Genomic DNA, 25,649 nt, shown 5'->3' with positions numbered 1-25,649 from the left:
TTAGGAGCATGTTGTTAGGCCTCCATGTGTTTGTGAGCCTTTTTGTTTTCTTTGTACAATTTATTTCTAGTTTTATACATTTGTGCTCTGAAATGTTGGTTGGTAGAATTTCAGTCCTTTTGAATTTTTTAGGCTCGTTTTGTGGCCCAGTATGTGGTCTATTCTGGAAAATGTTCCATGTGCACTTGAGAAGAATCTTTATCCTGTTGCTTTTGGATGTAGAGTTCTATAGATGTTTATTAGGTCCATATGTTCCAATGTGCTCTTCAGTGCCTCTGTATCCTTACTTATTTTCTGTTTTGTGAATCTATTCTTTGAAGTGAGTGGTGTGTTGATGTCTCCCAAAATGAATGCATTGCATTCTATTTCCTCCTTTAATTCTGTTAGTATTTGTTTCACATATGCTGGTGCTCATGTATTGGGTGCATGTATATTTATAATGGTTATATTCTCTTGTTGGACTGATCACTTTATCAATATGTAATGTCCTTCTTTATCTGTTGTTAGTTTCTTTCTATTGATGTCTATTTTGTGTGATACTAGTACTGCAACACCTGCTTTTTTCTTCCTGCTGTTTTCATGAAATATCTTTTTCCATCCCTTGACTTTTAATCTGTGCATGTCTTTGGGTTTGAGGTGATTCTCTTGTAAGCAGCATATATATGGGTCTTGCTTTTTTATCCTTTCTATTACTCTGTGTCTTTTGATTGGTGCATTCAGTCCATTTACATTTAGAGTGATTATTGAAAAATATGTACTTATTTCCATTGCAGGCTTTAGATTCGTGGTTACCAAAGGTTCAAGGTTAAGTTCTATAGTATCTTACTGTCTAACTTACATTGCTTATTGAGGTATTATAAACACTGTCTGGTGATTATTTCTCTCCTTATTCCTCCTCCTCCTCCTCCATTCTTCATATGTTGGGTGTTTTTTTACGTGTTCTTTTGTGTTTCCTTTGACTGCTTTTGTGGGTAGTTGATTTTATTTTTTGTCTTTAGTTAGTATTTGGTTGGTCTTCTTTCTTTGCTGTTATTTTATATTCTCTGGTGACATCTGTTTAGCTTTAGGAGTGCTTCCATCTAGAGCAGTCCCTCTAAAATACCCTGTAGAGGTGGTTTGTGGGGGGCAAATTCCCTCAACTTTTGCTTGTCTGGGAATTGTTTAATCCCTCCTTAATATTTAAATGATAATCACACTGGATACAGTATTCTTGGTTCAAGGCCCTTCTGTTTCATTCCATTAAATATAATGCTATTCTCTTCTGGCCTGTAAGGTTTCTGTTGAGAAGTCTGATGATAGCCTGATTGGTTTTCCTTTGTAGGTGACCTTTTTCCTCTCTCTAGGTGATTTTAATACTCTCTCCTTGTCCTTGATCTTTGTCATTTTAATTTTTATGTGTCTTGGTGTTGTCCTCTTTGAGTCTCTTCTGTTGGGAGTTCTGTGTGCTTCCGTGGTGTGAGCAAGTATTTCCTCCCTCTGTTTGGGGACGTTTTCAGAAATTATTTCTTCAAATTCCCTTTCTATCCCTTTTTCTCTCTCTTCTTCTAGTACCCCTATAATGCAAATATTGTTCCGTTTGGATTGGTCACACGGTTCTCTTAATATTGTTTCTTTCCTGGAGATCCTTTTATCTTTCTCTGTGTCAGGTTCTATGCATTCCTGTTCTCTGATTTCTATTCCATTAATGGCCTCTTGCACCTCATGCAGTCTGCTCTTAAGTCCTTCCAGAGATTGCTTCATTTCTGTAATCTTGCTCCAGACTTCATCCCTTAGCTCTTAAATATTTATCTGAAGATTCTTCAGCCTGGTTATGACCTTTATTTTGAATTCCTTTTTGGGGAGATTGGCTTGGTCTATCTCCCTCTTCCCTCTCTCAGGGGTTGTCTGGACTATTTTGGACTAGACTAAATTCTTCTGCCTTTTCATGGTGATAGAGGTAGCCGTAGGCCAGCAGTGCATGTGTCCGCTGGGATAACAATGTCCTTTTCTCCTTGCCGGTCACCTTGCCCTTCTCCGCTTCTGTGTCAGTTACCTGCACTCCTGGAGCAGCTTCCGGGTTAATCTCCTTAGCTTCGGTGGGCGGGGTCTCCATCAGAGTAGCGCAGAGCTCTGCATTTAGTGGCAGGTGCTCTGCGTGTGCTCTCCCACCAAACAGCAACTCTGCTGGGCAGCTGTGTGCCAACAGCAGCCTTTTGGTCCAGCTCAGGCAGCTGTGCACCTGGCTGGGCAGCTGCTGGTATTGCAGCTTCTCCTGGGCTGCTCCTCTGCTACCATCGCTGGCTCTCATGGGCTGCTCCCAGGCCCCTGTGGCACCACTATGGGCTCACATGGGCCTCTCCCATGCCCCTCTGGTGCTGCTGCCCCAGGTGCACACTGGCTGCTCGGTCACCTCTGCAGCAGGCTCGCACAGACCACTCCTGGTCCCCTCTGGCACTAGCACCACGAGCTTGCGCTGGCCGCTCCCAGCCCCCTTTGTCGCCGCTACCATGGGCTCCTGTGGCCCACTGTGTCAATGCTGCTGGTGGCCCATGTGGGCCTGTCCTGGGCCGCTCAGGTGCCACTGCCGTGGGCTTGCGTGGGCTGCTCTGTTGCTGCCGCTGCTGTCAGCCCACACAGGCATGCCCCGGGCCTCTCAGCCACCACCACTGCATGCTCACATACGTGCTCCAGGGCCCCTCTGGTGCCACCTCCCCCAGGACACAGTGCCACTCTCCCACTAGTGGGCCATTGTGTCAGGGTCCGTGCCGGTTGGGGCAGTGACTGGCAGGATGCTTATCACTGTGAGGGATTTCAGAGCTGCACTGCCGCTTAGGGGGTTAGGTCACCTAGAGTTCCTCGGATTCCCAGGTGCTAGGGTATGTGTGTCGGGATGACTTCATCCAGCTGTGAGGTCCCTGTCCCTTTAAGACTTGCAAAAAAACACTTACTTTTCTTTTGTCTCAGGGGTACCAGTTGTGGGGATGTGCTCGCAGGTTTTGCTTTCCCATTTCTCTAATATTCAGCACCCCGTGCACTGTGTGTCTGTGCTCCTGGTGCAGATTTCTACAGCTGGTTGTTTAGCAGTCCTGGGATTTCACTCCATACCTGCTTTGACTCCTTTCTTCCTGCTTGGGTCTGGGATAGGAGGGTGTTTGGGTCCTGCTGGACCACAGCTTATGTCTTACCCACTTCATATGATGCTAAGTTCTCGCAGATGTAGATGTAACCTGGCTTTTGTACTGTATGTACAGGTGTCTCTTTAGGAATAGTTGTATTTGTTGTATTTTCAAATATATATATGTTTTTGGCAGGAGATTTCCACTGAACTACCCCCCACTGCCATCTTGGCTCCTCCCTTTACTTCATATATTCTTAATTAGATATTGGAATATTTGCCATAGCCTAAAACAAGCTATATTCAGTTATAAGCAGTATTTAATTTTATTGGATATTGTCCTCAAATCAGCTTGACATATTTCTTACCCAAACAGAACAAAAAATATGCAACATCATTCTCTTCCATGTATCTTTTTATTAACGTGTCACTGATATACAATCTCTCCTCCCACCATCTTTAATCTCTCTCTTCCTTGTATTTTTAAGTCATAAACACGAAATATAACTCTTGGCTTTATTCATTCCATCCTTACTCAGTAACTGCTTGACCTAAAATTAAGGATCCTTGTATACAATTGCTTATAGTTGGTACCAACTAATATCAATTGTAAACCTCAGGAAAACAAGAATGTGAAGGTGACTCTGAGAAAGTTATTCAGTATTTTATTCCTATTTATTTAAAGTCATGGAATAATTCTTTGAAGAAATTGTGTTCACAATGTAAATAATGTATAGAAAATATGTAATTAAAAGATTGATATTCAGTTGTATTCACTGAATTAGAAGAAAGGCTTTTGGGGGAGGAGGAATATATTCAAATATAATAAAATATTTATAAGGTTAATGGTATCCATCTCTTCATTTTTTAGTATTAGGGAAAATATATTAATAGTAAAAATTTTCAAATTCAAGTAAAAATGATCAACGAAAAAATAATCACTCATCTTGCTGGCATTCAGATTTAATACCAGTTAACATTTTTCTGCTAGTCTCTTTCTCATATTTTCTTTCTCACTCTCTCACACACACACATGTGAACACACAATCTGTCTTATATTTTACATTTATTACTAAAATTTTCTCAGGTGAACCAAAAGTTATGTATGTTATATTTAGAAAATAATATTTAAATGTTAATTATTGTGTCAATATGAAAACATGACAAGATGTATTCACTTTCCTATGCAAGTTGATTTTTCATAGTTATATTTCTTCTCACTTTCTCAGTGAGATATATTGATAATACTCATAGTATTTAGATCCAGAAGGTTACCATTAATGCTTTTCCATTATATGTTCACTTTTAAGAAATATTTTTGAAAGGTATGCTGGCATGATTTGGCTTTTCCTGATAGGTCATATTTGCCCATTGTGGCTTAGAATGGAACAGCAAGGAACTGCCAGGTTCTGTTGCAATTCATAAGTTGCTTGGTTTGCACCTGCCAACTGTCTGAAGAACACTAGCATCTTTCCTCTCACTAGAATTTTCCTCATCCCACAAAGAACCCTGTTCCCACTAACAATCACTCTCCACTCTCAAGTCCCAGCAACCCCTTTTCATTTCTGTGTATTTGTCTAGTCTAGACATCATACAATGGAAACATGCAGTATGTGGCCTTTATGAATGGCTTCTTTCAGTAGCATAATGTTTACAGCATTTGCTTATATTGTAGCATGTATCAGTACTTCATTCTTTTTTTATGGAGGAATGATATTCCCATCATTTGGACATACCACATTCAGTTTGTCTATTCAGCCACTGATAGGCATTTGAATTGTTTCTATTTTGTGGTTATTATGAAAAATGCTGCTGTGAACAGTCATGATTTTTATGTGAATACATTTTCACTTTCCTAGGGTATATTCCTGAGAGTAGAATTTCTCTGTACTACTGTTAACTGTAAATTAAATATTTTGAGGAAGTGTCGGAATGTTTTCCAAAGAAGCTTCACCATTTGTCTGTAACATTGGCAATGTATGTAATGCGGATTTCAGTTATATGCATATCCTCACCAGCACTTGATATTTTCTGTTTTTTGTTTTGTTTTGTTTTGCCTTTAGCCATCCTAGCAAGTACAAAGTGATATCTTACGTGGTTTTCATTAGCGTTTTGCCTAATGACTAATGATGTTGATCATCTTGTCATGTGTCTATTTTGTTTGTTGGAAAAACATGTACCAAATCCTTTGACAATCTTTAAATTGAGTTTGTCTTTATCTTGTTGACTTGTAGAAGATGTTAGTGTATTTTTTATATATAAATCCCTTATCAGATATATAATTTCCAACTATTTCTTCCCCATCCTTAGGTTTTCTTTTTCCTTTCTTAAGTATATTCTTTGAAGTTTTTTCTTTCATCCACTTCTTTATTTTGTAATTTGTGCTTTTGATGTAAGAAATCACTGATTAATCCAAGGTCACAAAAATTACTCCTCTGGGTGTTTATATTATTTTTCAATGCAGGTAATTTTTTTCCCCAAATGTCCAATTCATTTATCATTTTATTTTATTTTTTCATTTTTAATAAGGTATAATTCATATACACTCTTATGAAGGTTTCACATGAAAAAACAATGTGATCACTACATGCACCCATATTATCAATTCCCACCATTGAACAAAATGCAGTCACTGTCCATCAGCGCAGCAAGTTGCCAGAGATCGACTATGTGCTTTTTCTGTGATACAATGTTCTCCCCATGATCCCCCACACCATGTGTACTAAACATAATACTCCTCAGTCCCCTTCTCCCTCCCTCCCCACCTGCCCTCCCACATCCCTCCCCTTTAGTAACCACTAGTTCATTCTTGGAGTCTCTGAGTCTGCTGCCATTTTGTTACCTCAGTTTTGCTTCATTGTTATACTCCACAAATGAGGGAAATCATTTGGCATTTCTCTTTCTCTGCCTGGCTTATTTCACTGAGCATAATATCCTCCATCTCCACCCATGTTGTTGCAAATGGTAGGATTTGTTTCTTTCTTATGGCTGAATAGTATTCCATTGTGTGTGTGTACCACATCTTCTTTATCCAGTCACCTACAGGTGGACATTTAGGTTGCTTCCATATATTGGCTATTGTAGAAAGTGCTGCAATAAACATAGGGTTGCATATGTCTTTTTGAATCTGACAACTTGTATTCTTTGGGTAAATTCCTAAGAGTGGGATTCTGGGGTCAAATGGTATTTCTATTTTTAGTTTTTTGAGGAACCTCCACACTGCTTTCCACAATGGTTGAACTGGCTTACATTCCCACCAGCAGTGTAGGAGGGTTCCCATTTCCCTGCATCCTTGCCAGCATTTGTTGTTCTTAGTCTTTTCAATGCCAGCCATCCTTACTGGTGTGAGGTGATATCTCACTGTGGTTTTAATTTTCATTTCCCTGATGATTAGTGATGTGGGACATCTTTTCATGTGTCTGTTGGCCATCTGAATTTCTTCTTTGGAGAACTGTCTCTTCATATCCTCTGCCCATTTGTTAATCGGGTTATTTGCTTTTTGGGTGTTGAAGTGTGTAAGTTATTTATATTTTTTGGATGTTAACCCCTTGTTGGATATGTCATTTACATATATATTCTCCCATACTCTAGGATGCCTTTTTGTTTTGTTGATGATGTCCTTTGCCATACAAAAACTTTTTAGTTTGATGTAGTCCCTTGAGTTCATTTTTGCTTTTGTTTCCCTTTCTCGAGGAGATGGATTCAGGAAGAAGTTGCTCATGCTGGTATTCAGGAGATGTTTGCCTATGTTGTCTTCTAAGAGTTTTATGGTTTCATGACTTACATTCAAGTCTTTAATCCATTTCGAGTTTACCTTTGTGTGTGAGGTTAAACAATAATCCAGTTTCATTCTCTTGCATGTAGCTGTCCAGTTTTGACAATACCAGCTGTTGAAGAGGCTGTCATTTCCCCATTGTATGTCCAAGGCTCCTTTATCATATATTAATTGACCTTATATAGTTAGGGTTATATCAGGGCTCTCTAGTCTTTTCCATTGGTCTATGGGTCTGTTCTTGTGCCAGTACCAAATTGTCTTGATTACTGTGGCTTTGTAGTAGAGCTTGAAGTTGGGGGGCCTAATTCCCCCTGCTTTAGTCTTCCTTCTCAGGATTGTTTTGGCTATTCGAGGTCTTTTGTGGTTCCCTATGAATTTTAGGATGATTTTCTCTAGTTCGCTGAAGAATGCTGTTGGTATTTTGATAAGAATTGCATTGAATCTACAGATTGCTTTAGGCAGGATGGCCACTTTGACAAGATTAATTCTTCCTATCCATGAGCACGGGATGTGTTTCCTTTTATTGGTGTCTTATTTAATTTCTCCCGTGAGTGTCTTGTAGTTTTCAGAGTATAGGTCTTTCACTTCCTTGGTTAGGTTCATTCCTAGATATTTTATTCTTTCTGATGCAGTTGTGAATGGAATTGTTTTCCTGATTTCTCTCTCTCCTTGTTTATTGTTAGTGTATAGGAATGCTACAGATTTCTTTGTATTAATTTTGTGTTCTGCAACTTTCCTGAATTCAGATATTAGATCTAGTAGTTTTGGAGTGTATTCTTTAGGGTTTTTTATGTCCAATATCATTTCTTCTGCAAACAGGGACAGTTAGCTTCTTTATTGCCAATCTGGATGCCTTTTATTTCTTTGTGTTGTCTCATTGCTGTGGCTAGGACCTCCAGTACTATGTTGAATAGAAGTGGGGATAGTGGGCATCCCTGTCTTGTTCCCAATCTTAAAGGAAAATCTTTCAGCTTTTTACTGTTAAGTTTGATGTTGGCTGTGGGTTTGTCATAAATGGCCTTTATTATGTTGAGTTTCTTGCCCTCTATACCCATTTTTTGAGAGTTTTTATCATGAATGGATGTTGAATTTTGTCAAATGCTTTTTCATCATCTATGGAGATGATTATGTGGTTTTCATCCTTCTTTTTCTTGATGTGGTGGATGATATTGGTGGATTTTCGAATGTTGTACCATCACTGCAATAAATCCTACTTGATCAAGATGTATGATCTTTTTGATGTATTTATGAATTTAGTTTGCTAATATTTTGTTGTGTATTTTTGCATCTATGTTCATCAGGGATATTGATCTGTAATTTTCTTTTTTTGTGGTGTCTTTGCCTGGCTTTGGTATTAGAGTGATGCTAGCCTCATAGAATAAGTTTGGAAGTACTCCCTCCTCTTCTATTTTTTGGGAAACTTTAAGGAGAATGGGTATTAGGTCTTCACTAAATGTTTGATAAATTTCGGCGGTGAAGCTAATCTAGGAGTTTTGTTCTTAGGTACGTTTTTGATTACCAGTTCAATTTTATTGCTGGTAATTGGTCTGTTCAGATTTCCTGTTTCTTCCTTGGTCATCCTTGAAAGGTTGTATTTTTCTAGGAAGTTGTCCATTTCTTCTATTTTATCCAGTTTGTTACCATATAATTTTTCATAGTAGTCTCTAATAATTCTTTGTATTTCTGTGGTGCTTGTGGTGATTTTTCCTTTCTCATTTCTGATTCTATTTATGTGTGTAGACTCTCTTTTTTTCTTGATAAGTCTGGCTAGGGGTTTATCTATTTTGTTTATTTTCTCTAAGATCCAGCTCTTGCTTTATTTGATCCTTTCTATTGTTTTATTCTTCTCAATTTTATTTATTTTTGCTCTAATCTTTATGATGTTCCTGCTTCTGCTGACTTTGGGCCTCATTTGTTCTTCTTTATCTAGTTTCATTAATTGTGAGTTTAGACTGTTTATATGGGATTGTTCTTCATTCTTGAGGTAGGCCTGTATTGCAATATACTTTCCTCTTAGCATAGCCTTGGCTGCTTCCCACAGATTTTGTGGTGTTGAATTATTGTTGTCATCTGCCTCCATATATTGCTTGATCTCTGTTTTTATTTGGTAATTGATCCACTTGTTATTTAGGAGCATGTTCTGAAGCCTCCATGTGTTTGTAGAATTTTTCATTATTTTTGCATAGTTTATTTCTAGTTTCATACCTTTGTGATCGGAGAAACTGGTTGGTACAATTTATATCTTTTTGAATTTACGAGGCTCTTTTTGTGGCCTAGTATATGATCTATTCTTGAAAATATTCCATGTGCACTTGAGAGGACTTTGTATTCTTTTGCTTTTGGGTGTAGAGTTCTGTAGATGTCTGTTAAGTCCATCTGTTCTATTGTGTTGTTCAGTGTCTCTGTCTCCTTACTTATATTCTGTCTGCTTGATCTGTCCTTTGGAGTAAGTGGTGTGTTGAAGTCTACTAGAATGAATGCATTGCATTCTATTTCCCCTTTTAATTCTGTTAGTATTTATTCCACATATATGGGTACTCCTGTGTTGGGAGCATAGATCTTTATAATGATTATATCTTCTTGTTGGATTGACCCCTTTATCATTATGTAACATCCTTCTTTGTCTCTTTTTAATTTCTGTGTTCTGAAGTCTATTTTGTCTGATACAAGTACTGCAACTCCTGCTTTTTTCTCTCTGTTAGTTGCATGAAATATCTTTTTCCATCCCTTCACTTTTAGTCTGTGTATGTCTTTCAGTTTAAAGTGAGTCTCTTGTAGGCAGCATATAGAAGGGTGTTTTTTTTTTTTTATCCATTCAGTGACTCTATGTCTTTTCATTGGTGCATTCAGTCCATTTACATTTATGGTGATTATCGATAGATATGTACTTATTGCCATTGCAGGCTTTAGATTCATGGTTACCACAGGGTCAAGATTAATTTCCTTGCTATCTAAGAGTCTAACAACTCATTTAATATGCTGTTACAAACACAATCTAAAGGTTCTTTTCTTTTCCTCCTCCTTTTTCTTTCTCCTCCATTCTTTTTATATTAGGTATCATATTTTGTATTCTTTGTCTATCCCTTGATTGACTTTGGGGATAGTTAATTTAATTTTGAATTTGATTAGTAATTAGCTGTTCTACTTTCTTTACTGTGGTTTTATTTCCTCTGGTGACAGCTACTAAACCTTAGGAACACTTCCATCTATAGCAGTCCCTCCAAAACAGACTGTAGAGGTGGTTTGTGGGAGGTAAATTCAGTCAGCTTTTGCTTATCTGGAAATTGTTTAATCCCTCCTTCAAATTTAAATGATAATCTAGCTGGATAAAGTAATCTTGGTGTCAGTCCCTTCTACTTCATTGTATTAAATACATCATGCCTCTCCTTTCTGGCCTGTAAGGTTTCTGATGAGAAGTCTGATGGGCTTTCCTTTGTATGTGACCTTATTTCTCTCTCTGGCTGATTTTTATAGTCTGTCCTTATCCTTGTTCTTTGCCAATTTTTTTACTATATGTGTTGGTGTTGTCTTCCTTGGGTCCCTTGTTTTGGGAGATCTGTGGATCTCCATGGCCTGAGAGACTATTTCCTTTCCCAGATTGAGGAAGTTTTCAGCAACTACCTCTTCAAAGATGCTTTCTGTCCCTTTCTCTCTCTCTTCTTCTTCTGGTATCCCTATAATGCGAATATTGTTCCATTTGGATTGGTTACACAGTTCTCTCAATATTCTTTCAATCTTAGAGATCCTTTTTTCTCTTTGTGCCTCAGCTTCTTAGTTTTCCTCTTCCCTAGTTTCTGTTTCATTTATTGTATCCTCCACTGTATCCAACCTGCTTTTAATACACTCCATCATGCTCTTCAATGATTGAATCTCTGATCGGAATTCATTCCTGAGTTCTTGGATATCTTTCTGTACCTCCATTAGCATGTTGATGATTTTTATTTTGAACTACCTTTCAGGAAGTGTCATCAAGTCCATGTCATTTAAGTGTTTCTCCAGAGTTATATTAATTTTACTCTGGACCATGTTTCTTTGGTGTTTCATATTTGTATATGGTGCCCTCTAGTGTCCAGAAACTTTATTATGGAGCTGCTCAGCCCGTGAAGCAATGTCGGGGGTTGCAGGTAGTGGTATTGGTGCCTGGGGAAAGGAAAGAGCTGTTTCCTATTTCCCGGCTGCTATGCCTGTCTCCACTGCCTGAAGCAGTGGGCCGAGCACACAGCTATAAGCTTTTGTCCCAGAGCAGGCGGATATGGATCCCTGCTTTCCACAAGTGACTGGAATCTTAGTCTCCCCAGGAATTCTGCCTGTATTAACTTTCAAATCCCGTTATCACATGAGTATCGTGAAAGCACCATGAAATGTAGGTTTGTGCTCCCAGTGCAGATCTCTGGAGCTAGGTATTCAGCAGTCCCAAGCCTTCACTCCCTCACTGCTTTGTTTCTCTTCCTCCCACCAGTGAGCTGATGTGTGGGAAGGCCTTGGGTCCCGCCCGGCCACAGCTTTGGTACGTTACCCTGTTCTGTAAGGTCTGCTCTTTTCTCCAGGTGTATGCAGTCTGACACCATCCTCTTTCTTGTTGCTCTCTCAGGATTAGTTGCACCAACTATATTTTCTAATTGTATACGGTTTTAGGAGGAAGCCTCTATCTCTCCTTTCACACAGCCATCTTTAATTCTCTGGCCATTTATTTCTTATTTTACAATTTTGGTTTTCTTGAATATATTGTCTCACACATTTTCAATAACCTATTTGATTATTCCTTAAAATTGCCAAATGTTGATCTAATCTTTTTAAGGCAAATTGTTCACACAATTTTTATCAAGTGATACCTCTCAGAGACATTAAAAGCACTGACTCTTAGCAGGAATACTGAATGGAAAATAGATTTTTGAGAAAGATGAGAAAAATAGGCAAATTTTGGAACATGGAGTAAAAGGAGGCATAGAGTTCATAAAATTGTTGTAATATATGCTAATTACTTCTCTTAAATACATAGAGAAGATATATATAGAAAAAGGCTAATGCATCTAAATGATTGACAGTGTTTTCAAAGCTTCTGTTCAGTATTTTCTTTGCTTCCTTTTATATGTTGCATAATTTTCATACTTTTATATATAAATTTGTGAAACCCATATTTTAGATAATTGATATAATTGGCCTTCCTTTATTTTTTAACATTAATATTTGTTAGATTTTAAAAAATTTTGTGATATATTAGTACAATTAAAGTGTTCTAATAGGAACATTTTTTATGGTGATTGTTGCTTCCTGAAAGTTATGCTTGTTAGTGTGTAAGAGAAAGAAATTAAAGCAACTGGTCTGTTATCCATTCAACTCCTTCACCAGGAGGAAATCCCATGGGGGAAAGGGATGATGGATTCACTCATGTACACTTACTTGCATCATGAAATTGTATATATTAAATATGCCCAACTTTTTCATGCCAGTTACACCCCCAATAAATTGATTTTTTTTTAAAGAAACTGTATTAGGTCTTCATAGCATATTGAAAAGAGTATGTAACCTTTTTAGGCTGTGACTCTTTGCTAACAATATGCATATTGCTTGTTCCACACTAATTCATTGCATCATCACAACCATTTGCAGTTCCACTGAAGTCAGAGATATGCAGAAACCTTCTGAAGGCAATACTGTAAAACTACGAAGTGTTTGAATGGGGGTTGCAACCAGGAGCTGAATCTGGAACCAAATTCTTAAACATGATATTATAATATTACCCCTTCACCAAATTCCTTGGAATTAAGAACTTTATTTTAAAATTTATTTTTAAATGTTACAAAAAATGATCATATAATAGATATAAAAAAGATATAAATTTCAGAGGTAATCTTTTTTTTTTACCTAAATTCCATCAGTTTTCAGTACAGGAATAGCGATTTACTACAATTGGGACCTAAGCAGTATTATTTTGAGAGAGGTACAGTTTATTTTTGACATACAATTAAAAGCCCTTTCTCAGTGCCTTTAAAGTCTATGTCTTAAAAAGTTTAAAATTAAATAGTAAGAAATAGAAGGATAAAGGAGAAAAGCACACAGGGATGAAGAGAATATGAAAATCACTAAGGATCATACTATGATTTTTGTTGTCATCATTCCTCTTTAACCCTCCCCACTGGTTGAAATGACTTGCTTTAAGTTCACAGTGATTCCATTTGTAACTGGCAAGAGACATGGCTACAGTGGTAACAGTATATTAAGTTTACTTTGTTTCCAAGAAAAGAGCATCTCTATTTTTTTTTTTAATAATTATTTTTTATTGAAGGGTAGTTGACACACAGTATTACATTACATGAGTGTCAAGTGTACAACACAGTGGTAGAACATTTATATACATAATTCTAGGTACCAGCTATCACCCTACCAGGCTGTTACAATATCTTGACTATATTCCTTATGCTATACATTACATCCCGGTTACTAATTTATTTTACCATTGGAAGTCTGTCCTTTTTTTTTTTTTTTTTTTTTTTTTTTTGTGAGGGCATCTCTCATATTTATTGATCAAATGGTTGTTAACGACAATAAAATTCTGTATAGGGGAGTCAATGCTCAATGCACAATCATTAATCCACCCCAAGCCTAATTTTTGTCAGTCTCCAATCTTCTGAGGCATAACAAACAAGTTCTTACATGGAGAACAAATTCTTACATAATGAATAAGTTACATAGTGAACAGTACAAGGGCAGTCACCACAGAAACTTTCGGTTTTGCTCATGCATTATGAACTCTAAACAGTCAGTTCAAATATGAATACTCATTTGGTTTTTATACTTGATTTATATGTAGATACCACATTTCTCTCTTTATTATTATTATTTTTAATAAAATGCTGACGTGGTAGGTAGATACAAGATAAAGGTAGAAAACATAGTTTAGTGTTGTAAGAGAGCACATGTAGATGATCAGGTGTGTGCCTGTAGACTATGTGTTAATCCAAGCTAGACCAGGGCAATAAAACATCCACGTATGCAGAAGATTTCTCTCAGAATGGGGGGGTGAGGTTCTAAGCCTCACCTCTGTTGATCCCCAATTTCTCACCTGATGGCCCCCCTGCGACTGTGCCTGTCTTAGGTTGTTCCTCCCTTGAGGAATCTTACCCGTCTCTGGCTAACCAGTCATCTTCCGGGGCCATACAGGGAAATGTGAAGTTGGTAAGTGAGAGAGAAGCCTTATTGTTTGAAAAAGTTAGCTTTTTACTTCTTTGCATATTTATGCCCTGTGGCTTCTATGCCCAGCATTTGTCTTGAGGTATCTTTACCACTTGGAAGAATTATGATACTCGGTAAATTTGATATGAGGCACGTATTCTATTTAAGGGTTGTAATTAGGAAGTTAGAAGAAAAGCTATAGAAGTAGCAGGCGGAAGAAAACATGGGAAGATTGATTATTTCTTTGATATATCTTCTTGTAGAGTAATTTCAGCATGTATAGGTTTTAAGCTACTACTTAAATTGCACACACACATTAACATAATAGGAGTATAGTTACATAACCAAAGCATATCTGTAATTACCAGCCATCTGCAGTGAAACCAAGAAAACCAGTTAGGCACCTTAGGCATTTGTGAAAACTTATCTATGATATGGTGGATATTGTCCAACTGAACTTGAACAGTCTGAGAGAAATCAGACAAATTAAAACAACCCATTCCTGGGGACTGTTCACATGCCATATGTTCTTTTAACAGTAAATAGTCTGTAGTTGTAAGACTTTGGAGCGCTACAATTTGTACTTCTCCAAATTCTTGGTTGAGTTCCAACAGTATAGATCCAGTCCAATTTTGTTGTTTTGCTGTATGCACAGGCCAGCTTAGATATCTCCTTCCTCATTCCCATGGCAAGTCCAGGAACTGGTGGGATGAGTGCATCTACAGCTGTAGCAGTGCGTGGATCTTTGTTGGGGTTTATTGATGATCATCTTCTGGCATGAGTCTTCCAGAGAGTACAGATGTTGGAAGTTCTTTTTCATATCGTATCTTAGTTCATTTTCGGGGTAGCCAAATTAGGCTTTGTTCCTCTGTATAAACACAAACAGACCCTTTGCCTACACTTTTATATGCCCTTTATACCCTTGTGTAGAACTCGTTGGAGGTTACCACACAGGAACTCTCCATTTTTTTTTTTTTTTTTTTTTTAGCTATCACTAATCTACACTTACATGATGAATATTATGTTTACTAGGCTCTCCCCTATACCAGGTCTCCCCTATAAACCCCTTTACAGTCACTGTCCATCAGCATAGCAAAATGTTGTAGAATCACTACTTGCCTTCTCTGTGTTGTACAGCCCTCCCTTTTCTCCTACCCCCCCCATGCATGTTAATCTTAATACCCCCCTACTTCTCCCCCCCTTATCCCTCCCTACCCACCCATCCTCCCCAGTCCCTTTCCCTTTGGTACCTGTTAGTCCATTGTTGAGTTCTGTGATTCTGGTGCTGTTTTGTTCCTTCAGTTTTTCCTTTGTTCTTATATTCCACAGATAAGTGAAATCATTTGGTATTTCTCTTTCTCCGCTTGGCTTGTTTCACTGAGCATAGTACCCTCCAGTTCCATCCATGTTGCTGCAAATGATTGGATTTGCCCTTTTCTTATGGCTGAGTAGTATTCCATTGTGTATATGTACCACATCTTCTTTATCCATTCATCTATTGATGGACATTTAGGTTGCTTCCAATTCTTGGCTATTGTAAATAGTGCTGCAAAAAACATAGGGGTGCATCTGTCTTTCTCAAACTTGATTGCTGCGTTCTTAGGGTAAATTCCTAGGAGTGCAATTCCTGGGTCAAATGGTAAGTCTGTTTTGAGCATTTTGATGTACCTCCATACTGCTTTCCACAATGGTTGAACAAGTTTACAGTTCCACCAGCAGTGTAGGAGGGTTCCCCTTTCTCCACAGCCTCGCCAACATTTGTTGTTGTTTGTCTTTTGGATGGCAGCCATCCTTACTGGTGTGAGGTGATACCTCATTGTAGTTTTAATTTGCATTTCTCTGATAATTAGCGATGTGGAGCATCTTTTCATATGTCTGTTGGCCATCTGTATTTCTTTTTTGGAGAACTGTCTGTTCAGTTCCTCTGCCCATTTTTTAATTGGGTTATTTGTTTTTTGTTTGTTGAGGCGTGAGAGCTCCTTATATATTCTGGACGTCAAGCCTTTATCGGATGTGTCATTTTCAAATATATTCTCCCATACTGTAGGGATTCTTCTTGTTCTATTGATGGTGTCTTTTGCTGTACAGAAGCTTTGCAGCTTAATATAGTCCCACTTACTCATTTTTGCTGTTGTTTTTCTTGCCCGGGGAGATATGTTCAAGAAGAGATCACTCATGTTTATGTCTAAGAGGTTTTTGCCTATGTTTTCTTCCAACAGTTTAATGGTTTCATGGCTTACATTCAGGTCTTTGATCCATTTTGAGTTTAATTTTGTATATGGGGTTAGACAATGGTCCAGTTTCATTCTCCTACATGTAGCTGTCCAGTTTTGCCAGCACCACCTGTTGAAGAGACTGTCATTTCGCCATTGTATGTCCATGGCTCCTTTATCAAATATTAATTCACCATATATGTCTAGGTTAATGTCTGGATTCTCTAGTCTGTTCCATTGGTCTGTGGCTCTGCTCTTGTGCCAGTACCAAATTGTCTTGATTACTATGGCTTTATAGTAGAGCTTGAAGTTGGGGAGTGAGATCCCCCCTACTTTATTCTTCTTTCTCAGGATTGCTTTGGCTATTCGGGGTCTTTGGTGTTTCCATATGAATTTTTGAATTATTTGTTCCAGTTCATTGAAGAATGTTGCTGGTAGTTTCATAGGGATTGCATCAAATCTGTATATTGCTTTGGGCAGGATGGCCATTTTGACGATATTAATTCTTCCTAGCCACGAGCATGGGATGAGTTTCCATCTGTTAGTGTCCCCTTTAATTTCTCTTAAGAGTGACTTGTAGTTTTCAGAGTATAAGTCTTTCACTTCTTTGGTTAGGTTTATTCCTAGGTATTTTATTTTTTTTGATGCAATTGTGAATGGAGTTGTTTTCCTGATTTCTCTTTCTGTTGGTTCATTGTTAGTATATAGGAAAGCCACAGATTTCTGTGTGTTGATTTTGTATCCTGCAACTTTGCTGTATTCCGATATCAGTTCTAGTAGTTTTGGGGTGGAGTCTTTAGGGTTTTTTATGTACAGTATCATGTCATCTGCAAATAGTGACAGTTTAACTTCTTCTTTACCAATCTGGATTCCTTGTATTTCTTTATTTTGTCTGATTGCCATGGCTAGGACCTCCAGTACTATGTTAAATAACAGTGGAGAGAGTGGGCATCCCTGTCTAGTTCCCGATCTCAGAGGAAATGCTTTCAGCTTCTCGCTGTTCAATAAAATGTTGGCTGTGGGTTTATCATAGATGGCCTTTATTATGTTGAAGTACTTGCCCTCTATTCCCATTTTGCTGAGAGTTTTTAACATGAATCGATGCTGAACTTTGTCAAATGCTTTTTTAGCATCTATGGAGATGATCATGTGGTTTTTGTCTTTCTTTTTGTTGATGTGGTGGATGATGTTGATGGACTTTCAAATGTTGTACCATCCTTGCATCCCTGGGATGAATCCCACTTGGTCATGGTGTATGATCCTTTTGATGTATTTTTGAATTCGGTTTGCTAATATTTTGTTGAGTATTTTTGCATCTACGTTCATCAGGGATATTGGTCTGTAGTTTTCTTTTTTGGTGAGGTCTTTGCCTGGTTTTGGTATTAGGGTGATGTTAGCTTTATAGAATGAGTTTGGGAGTATCCCCTCCTCCTCTATTTTTTGGAAATCTTTAAAGAGAATGGGTATTATGTCTTCCCTGTATGTCTGATAAAATTCCGAGGTAAATCCATCTGGCCCGGGGGTTTTGTTCTTTGGTAGTTTTTTGATTCCCTCTTCAACTTCGTTGCTGGTAATTTGTCTGTTTAGATTTTCTGTTTCTTCCTGGGTCAATCTTGGAAGGTTATATTTTTCTAGGAAGTTGTCCATTTCTCCTAGGTTTCCCAGCTTGTTAGCATATAGGTTTTCATAGTATTCTCCAATAATTCTTTGCATTTCCGTGGGGTCCGTCGTGATTTTTCCTTTCTCGTTTCTGATACTGTTAATTTGTGTTGACTCTCTTTTCTTCTTAATAAGTCTGGCTAGAGGCTTATCTATTTTGTTTATTTTCTCGAAGAACCAGCTCTTGGTTTCATTGATTTTTGCTATTGTTTTATTCTTCTCAATTTTATTTATTTCTTCTCTGATCTTTATTATGTCCCTCCTTCTGCTGACCTTAGGCCTCATCTGTTCTTCTTTTTCCAATTTCGATAATTGTGACATTAGACCATTCATTTGTGATTGCTCTTCCTTTTTTAAATATGCTTGGATTGCTATATACTTTCCTCTTAAGACTGCTTTTGCTGTGTCCCACAGAAGTTGGGGCTTAGTGTTGTTGTTGTCATTTGTTTCCATATATTGCTGGATCTCCATTTTGATTTGATCATTGATCCATTGATTATTTAGGAGCGTGTTGTTAAGCCTCCATGTGTTTGTGAGCCTCTTTGCTTTCTTTGTACAGTTTATTTCTAGTTTTATGCGTTTGTGGTCTGAAAAGTTGGTTGGTAGGATTTCAATCTTTTGGAATTTTCTGAGCCTCTTTTTGTGGCCTAGTATGTGGTCTATTCTGGAGAATGTTCCATGTGCAGTTGAGAAGAATGTATATCCCGTTGCTTTTGGATGTAGAGTTCTATAAATGTCTATTAGGTCCATCTGCTCTACTATGTTATTCAGTGCTTCCGTGTCCTTACTTATTTTCTGCCCAGTGGATCTATCCTTTGGGGTGAGTGGTGTGTTGAAGTCTCCTAGAATGAATGCATTGCAGTCTATATCCCCCTTTAGTTCTGTTAGTATTTGTTTCACATATGCTGGTGCTCCTGTGTTGGGTCCATATATATTTAGAATGGTTATATCCTCTTGTTTGACTGAGCCCTTTATCATTATGTAGTGTCCTTCTTTATCTCTTGTTACTTTCTTTGTTTTGAAGTCTATTTTGTCTGATATTAGTACTGCAACCCCTGCTTTTTTCTCACTGTTGTTTGCTTGAAATATGTTTTTCCATCCCTTGACTTTTAGTCTGTCCATGTCTTTGGGTTTGAGGTGAGTTTCTTGTAAGCAGCATATAGATGGGTCTTCCTTTTTTATCCATTCTGTTACTCTGTGTCTTTTGATTGGTGCATTCAACCCATTAACATTTAGGGTGACTATTGAAAGATATGTAGTTATTGCCATTGCAGGCTTTAAATTCGTGGTTACCAAAGGTTCAAGGTTAGCCTCTTTAGTATCTTACTGCCTAACTTACCTCGCTTACTGAGCTGTTATATACACTGTCTGGACATTCTTTTCTTCTCTCCCTTCTTGATCCTCCTCCTCGATTCTTCATATTTTGGGTGTTTTGTGCTGTGCTCCTTCTAGGAGTGCTCCCATCTAGAGCAGTCCCTGTAACATGTTCTGTAGAGGTGGTTTGTGGAAAGCAAATTCCCTCAGCTTTTGTTTGTCTGGGAATTGTTTAATCCCACCGTCATATTTGAATGATAGTCGTGCTGGATACAGTATCCTTGGTTCAAGGCCCTTCTGTTTCATTGTATTAAATATATCATGCCATTCTCTTCTGGCCTGTAGGGTTTCTGTTGAGAAATCTGACGTTAGCCTGATGGGTTTCCCTTTATAGGTGACCTTTTTCTCTCTAGCTGCCTTTAACACTCTTTCCTTGTCCTTGATCTTTGCCATTTTAATTATTATGTGTCTTGGTGTTGCCCTTCTTGGATCCTTTCTTTTGGGAGTTCTGTGTATTTCCGTGGTCTGTTTGATTACTTCCTTCCCCAGTGTGGGGAAGTTTTCAGCAATTATTTCTTCTAAGATACTTTCCATCTCTTTTCCTCTCTCTTCTTCTTCTGGGACCCCTATAATACGGATATTGTTCCTTTTGGATTGGTCACACAGTTCTCTTAATATTGTTTCATTCCTGGAGATCCTTTTGTCTCTCTCTATGTCAGCTTCTATGCATTCCTGTTCTCTGATTTCGATTCCATCAATGGCCTCTTGCATTCTATCCATTCTGCTTATAAACCCTTCCAGAGTTTGTTTCATTTCTGCGATCTCCTTTCTGACATCTGTGATCTCTTTCCAGACTTCATCCCATTTTTCTTGCGTATTTCTCTGCATCTCTGTCAGCATGTTTATGTTTCTTATTTTGAATTCTTTGTCAGGAAGACTGGTTAGGTCTGTCTCCTTCTCTGGTGTTGTCTCTGTGATCTTTGTCTGCCTGTAGCTTTGCCTTTTCATGGTGATAGGAATAGTCTGCAGAACTGGGACGAGTGACGGCTGGAAGGACTTCCTTTCTTGTTGGTTTGTGGCCCTCCTCTCCTGGGAGAACAGCGGCCTCTAGTGGCTTGTGCTGCGCAGCTGCGCGCAGACAGGGTTTCTGCTTCCTGCCCGGCTGCTATGGAGTTAATCTCCGCTGTTGCTGTGGGCGTGGCCTGGCTCGGGCAGCTACTCCAAAATGGTGGAGTCGCGTTGGAGCAGGAACTGCTCGGAGGCTATTTATCTCCGTAAGGGGCCTCCCTGCTCCCTGCAGCCCATGGGTTTGGGTGCCCAGAGATCCCGGATTCCCTACCTCTGGATTAAGTGACCCGCCCTGCCCCTTTAAGACTTCCAAAAAGCACCCACCAAAACAAAACAATGACCACAAAAAAAAACAAGAAAAAAATTTTTTAATTAAAAAAAAAAAAAAATTTTTTATTAAAAAAAAAAAAGGTGGTCGTTCGTTTTTCTTTATTCTCCAGTGCCAGCCTCAGGCCTCTGCTCACCGGTCTTTCTGCCCTGTTTCCCTAGTATTGGGGTCCCTGTCCCTTTAAGACTTCCAGAAAGCGCTCGCCAAAACAAAGCAGCAAAAAGGCAAAAAAAAAAAAAAAAAAAAAAAAAAAAATGGTCGCACGCTTTTCTTATGTCCTCTGTCGCCCAGCCTCCAGTGCCTGCTCACTGTTCTTGCTGCCCTGTTTTCCCAGTATAGAGGGCCCTGCACTCTGGCCCGGATGGCTGGGGCTGGGTGTTCGGCAGCCCTGGGCTCCGTCTCCCTCCCGCTCTGCCTGCTCTTCTCCTGCCTGGAGCTGGGGGGAGGGGCGCTCGGCTCCCGCGGGGCCGGGGCTTGTATCTTACCCCCTTCGCGAGGCGCTGGGTTCTCTCAGTTGTGGATGTGGTCTGGATATTGTCCTGTGTCCTCTGGTCTTTATTCTAGGAAGGGTTTTCTTTGTTATATTTTCATAGATATATGTTGTTTTGGGAGGAGATTTCCGCTGCTCTACTCACGCCGCCATCTTCCGCCCCCCCCAAGAGCATCTCTTATGACTGCAATAACTTGGCCTGGCTTCAGATAGCGACTCCTCAGTTTTGCCACAGCTGCCTTCATTTCCTTATTCCTTAGAGTGTAGATAACTGGGTTTAAAATGGGAGTAAATATGGTGTAGAACACAGCAAGGACTTTCTCAACTGAGTAACGACTGAAGGGCCACACATATATGAAGATGCATGGTCCAAAGAACAGCAAGACCACAGTAATATGAGCAGTCAGTTTGGAGCGGGCCTTTGCCATGCTAGCAGAAGAGCGATTCCTAACTGTGTTAAGTATCACAGTGTAGGAGACAACTAAGAAGAGAAAGGAACTCATAGAAAGAAAGCCACTGTTTGCAACAATTAGTAAACTGACAACATACGTGTCTACGCAGGCCAGCTTGGTCACTAGAGGGAGGTCACAGTAAAAACTGTCTACCTGATTAGGTCCACAAAAAGGCAAGTTAACAGTAAATGCCAACTGGCTGGTAGTATGAATAAAGCCAATAGACCATGGAATGAGGACCAGTGTAATACACACACGCCAGCTCATGACTCTCATGTAGTGGAGAGGTTTGCATATAGCAACGTACCGGTCATAAGCCATGGATACAAGGAGCACCATTTCACTGCCACCAAAGAGGTGAATACAGAAAATCTGGGCCATGCAGGCTTCAAAAGAAATAGTCTTGTGCTCAACTAACAAGTCTGCAATCATTTTTGGGGTAGCAAAAGAGGCAACACATGTATCTGTAAAGGAGAGGTTTGTAAGCAAAAAATACATGGGGGTATGGAGGCGGGAATCTGGGATCACAGTGAGGATAATGAGAAGGTTGCCCAGCAGTGTTGCTAGGTAGAATAGAGAAAATATGACAAAGAATAAAAGTTGGAGCTCCTTGGAACTAGAGAGTCCCAGCAACACAAATTCCGTCACCCATGAGTGATCTGTCTCATTCATTGACTTCACAAGGAACTTATCTTCATTTACCTGAATGGGAGAGAAACAGAGGTCAATCAGTTAACTGAGTTTGGGATCAGTTTCCCAAGTCTGCCTCAGCTTTAGGAATCCTGGTTTCTACTGAAATGTATTTGTTAGATTTTCATTCATGCCTAAATAAAGAAGGTACTCTAGCAATCAGGAAAAGACAGACGCAGAATGGGATATTGAACTGTAACTCTTCTAGATAAAGGGGTTGGTGGAGAGAATTTCATTCAATTGATTCATTTAGTTACTTGAAATTAGGAGGTCATGTAAACTAACTTAGCAATGAAAATCACAAATGAATGTTGCAAAGAATATCTGAAAAGTTGTTTTAAAAACAGAGAATCCCAATATTATAATCTACAGAGACAACAGTCTGTCATTTTTTCTTCACTAAATAAAGTAGAACTCTTACTAAGAGAAACATTTATGAGCTACTAAAGGAAGGACATAGATTTTCAAAACTAATGTGCCAGAGACTTACACACAAAGAATACATGCTGTATTGTTCTACGCAATGTAGTTTAAACATAGAGAAATGAATATGTAGTATTAGAGGCCAAAATAGTAATTATCTTTGAAGGGTAGAAAGAGACAGGAGGGGACATTGGATGGATTTTGGCTTCTGGTAATGTTCTGTTTAGTGATGCAGTTTTGAGTTACTTGCTTTTGGGGCTTCCCATCCAGACAGAAGGCACTCTTTGCCTTTCCTTTCATGAGTTCTAAAAAGCTGCCTCCTACTGTAACATTTTACACTCTTCACTTGTATTAGGACAGTTTTTTTATCATTGACTTCCTCAGAAACTATCTTCTGCAATTCTGCATTAATGGAAAGATAATTTTACATTTTATGTCTCAGATTTGGTGTTTCCTTAATAAATGTGTCCATCTTTGCAGTTTTCCCTCTTATGCTAAAGGACAATGGGTAAAACAGAAGGAAAGTCTACTTTTCCTCTTTGCTCCAAGGAAAAGTACTATGTAAAGAACATACATACATCTATTCCCTCTTCTGCCACTGACTAGCTCAGGGACCTTGGGAAAATCTCTTACATCAATTTCTCCATTTTAACAATGTAAGATGAAGATGTTGGAAAACCAAGGGTCTCAGTTCTTGCTATATATGGATTTATGTAATTTTTATTTTACATGTTTATGTATTTTAGTGAATTCACTCTATAAGAATTTAAATGCAAACATTGCCCAGGGCTCTGTGCTAAAAATAGGCCCTGGTTAGGCTTATAACCTCCGCTGTGGAGATCATTTACTAGTTTATACTCCTTTGATTTTTTTAGGTAAGGTAGTGAACCCTCTTTTCCGTTCACTCCCCAGCATCTTCTTTATTTATTAAAACAATAGCTTTATCACTTAATAACAGGAGTTTTTATACCCAATATAATACTCTAGTATAATGGAATACTAACTATATTAGAAAAAAATACTCTACATTAAAATCACAGGCAATCATCAGGTAGCTGTATGGCACTGAGTAAGTCATTTAGCCCTTCAGGGGCCAATTGTTCTCACATATAAATTATTGAGATTAATATTACCATCAAAGAGACACTGAAAATGTTTCTTAGAGATTATGTAGGTAATAAATCTTTAATAAACTGTAGTGACTACACATATTAAGCATTCTTGATGATGTATTTATTTTACATCAGAATAAGTATTTTGTTTCTGTTAACAATGCCTGTTCAAAGATGGTATTGTCTTACTTATACAAGAATGAGTTCTCACCTCTAGATGGGCTCAAGTAAACTCAATTTTTCATTCTTTATACTATTTTAGGTTGAATTAATGCAATCCAAGAAGATTTTGCTAGGTGACTTACAGGTCCTTCCTATAAAATCAGTCTCCTCCCAATACTTCTATCTCTGAAATAGTACACCCATGGGATAAAATAAAGTAGTAGGTATGAGTATAATTTGCAGATGCCCCCAAACTCTACCAGTTCTAAGTTAGAGCCTTCAAAAGCTTTCTTTCACTGTCTGCTGCCTCCATCCCTACCTCCCTTCATCTCCCCCACAGTCACTGTGCCCTAGAGACCAGTGTTGGTGCACGATCTTCAGAAAGAGTCCAGCAAAACACTGTCTGTTATCTAAGATAAAATGAAGCATGTGGGCTTATCATTTAGTCTGTGATCATTAAAGCTTGGAAAGGGTTTAATTGTCAGCTTCAAGGTACCCAAAACCCCAATCACCTGGCCCTGAGGAGATGAGCCATAAACAGGTTTACTTAGGTACAGGGTATCCTTTCCTGCTTCAAGGAAGACAAGGCTTGTCTTCAAGGACATGGGACAGCACTAAAAATACATTTTGCTATTGTTGTGCAAAGTGTAACCTCACTTTTGCATGTGTTTGTGATAAAAGCACATCAGGAAATATGTTGGCAATCTACAGTAATGTGTGGAACCTCTCAAAATTAAAATGAATGATATGTCACTAAAAGTCACAAAAGGAGGATTGATTCATAGCCTATATTATAGCCACATATCCTAGGAAAGCATGACCTTGCAAATAATATCCAGAAGCATGAATGGAATTAGTTGAATAGTTAAAACATTGATCTTAAGGTGGAACCTAGGTATTTCAACTGTAACTCTCTCATATAGGTCTTTTCCTGATCAGAGAAAGCTTTAGTTCAAAATATTAATCAAAGCATTTTGAAGTATTTTTTAGGAAGTGCAACCAATGATAGTTATTGTCATAGAATTTAGGCTCTGTAAAATTCCTGAAGTGACTGGAAATGCAGTAATTTTCTTGAATTAATGGTTAGAAAAATTTTAGGCTTATTCCTTCCTTATTCCTTACTTAGAGTGCATTTTAATTCTTCTCTCCTCAGAGATGTGTTTTGTATGAGCATTATGTAACAGAATCAGACATTTTATCCTATAATAATACAATGTATTTAACCATGTAAGTGATGAGTCTTCAAGACAGGCATCATATAAAGGGTATACTTTGTTTCATAATTAGGTATACAGCAGGTGATTTTTCATTTTACTAGTAATTTTATATCTAATAACATTATCTAATAGTTTTAACTACAACTAATTTATACCTAATAACTAATACTGCTCTATCTTAAATAACAGGCAATTCTAAATTATATATACTAAAATAACCCAAACGTTAAATCAAGGAATGATTTTGAAAGGTATCATGTGCTATAGGGACAGCATTAGCCTGGGATCTAGAAAACCTTGGTTCTGCTTCTCTTTCTACTAAAGAACTTAGCAAATTTTAGGCAATTTTTACAACCTCTCAGGAGTTTAGTTTCTCTTTCTTATTTTTTTTTAAGGAACGGTTTTAAGAATTTTCCCTCCTAATCGATAATATTCTGTTTCTCTGGCTGTCTTAAATATAATTTCAAAAGGGAAAATCA

At 38.3% G+C, this 25,649-nt stretch overlaps 1 protein-coding gene across 1 annotated transcript in view; it reads right to left on the bottom strand.

Annotated features, from left to right (window-relative positions):
- The window catches only part of LOC118909855 (olfactory receptor 4K15-like), a 63,249-nt gene extending 40,948 nt beyond the window's left edge, over window positions 1–22,301 (bottom strand). The window contains exons 1-2 of the mRNA XM_036880620.2: window positions 21,260–22,301; window positions 2,033–2,304 (exon numbers count right to left, since the gene is read on the bottom strand). Coding sequence (XP_036736515.2) covers window positions 2,033–2,304; window positions 21,260–22,238 — 1,251 coding nt within the window. The 5' untranslated portion in view covers window positions 22,239–22,301. The remainder of the gene's footprint in view (window positions 1–2,032; window positions 2,305–21,259) is intronic.
- Window positions 22,302–25,649: the final 3,348 nt, after the last annotated feature.

Source organism: Manis pentadactyla, chromosome 11 (assembly GCF_030020395.1).
Source record: "Manis pentadactyla isolate mManPen7 chromosome 11, mManPen7.hap1, whole genome shotgun sequence".
NCBI lineage: Eukaryota > Metazoa > Chordata > Mammalia > Pholidota > Manidae > Manis > Manis pentadactyla.
This window is presented reverse-complemented; position numbering and strand designations above follow the sequence as displayed.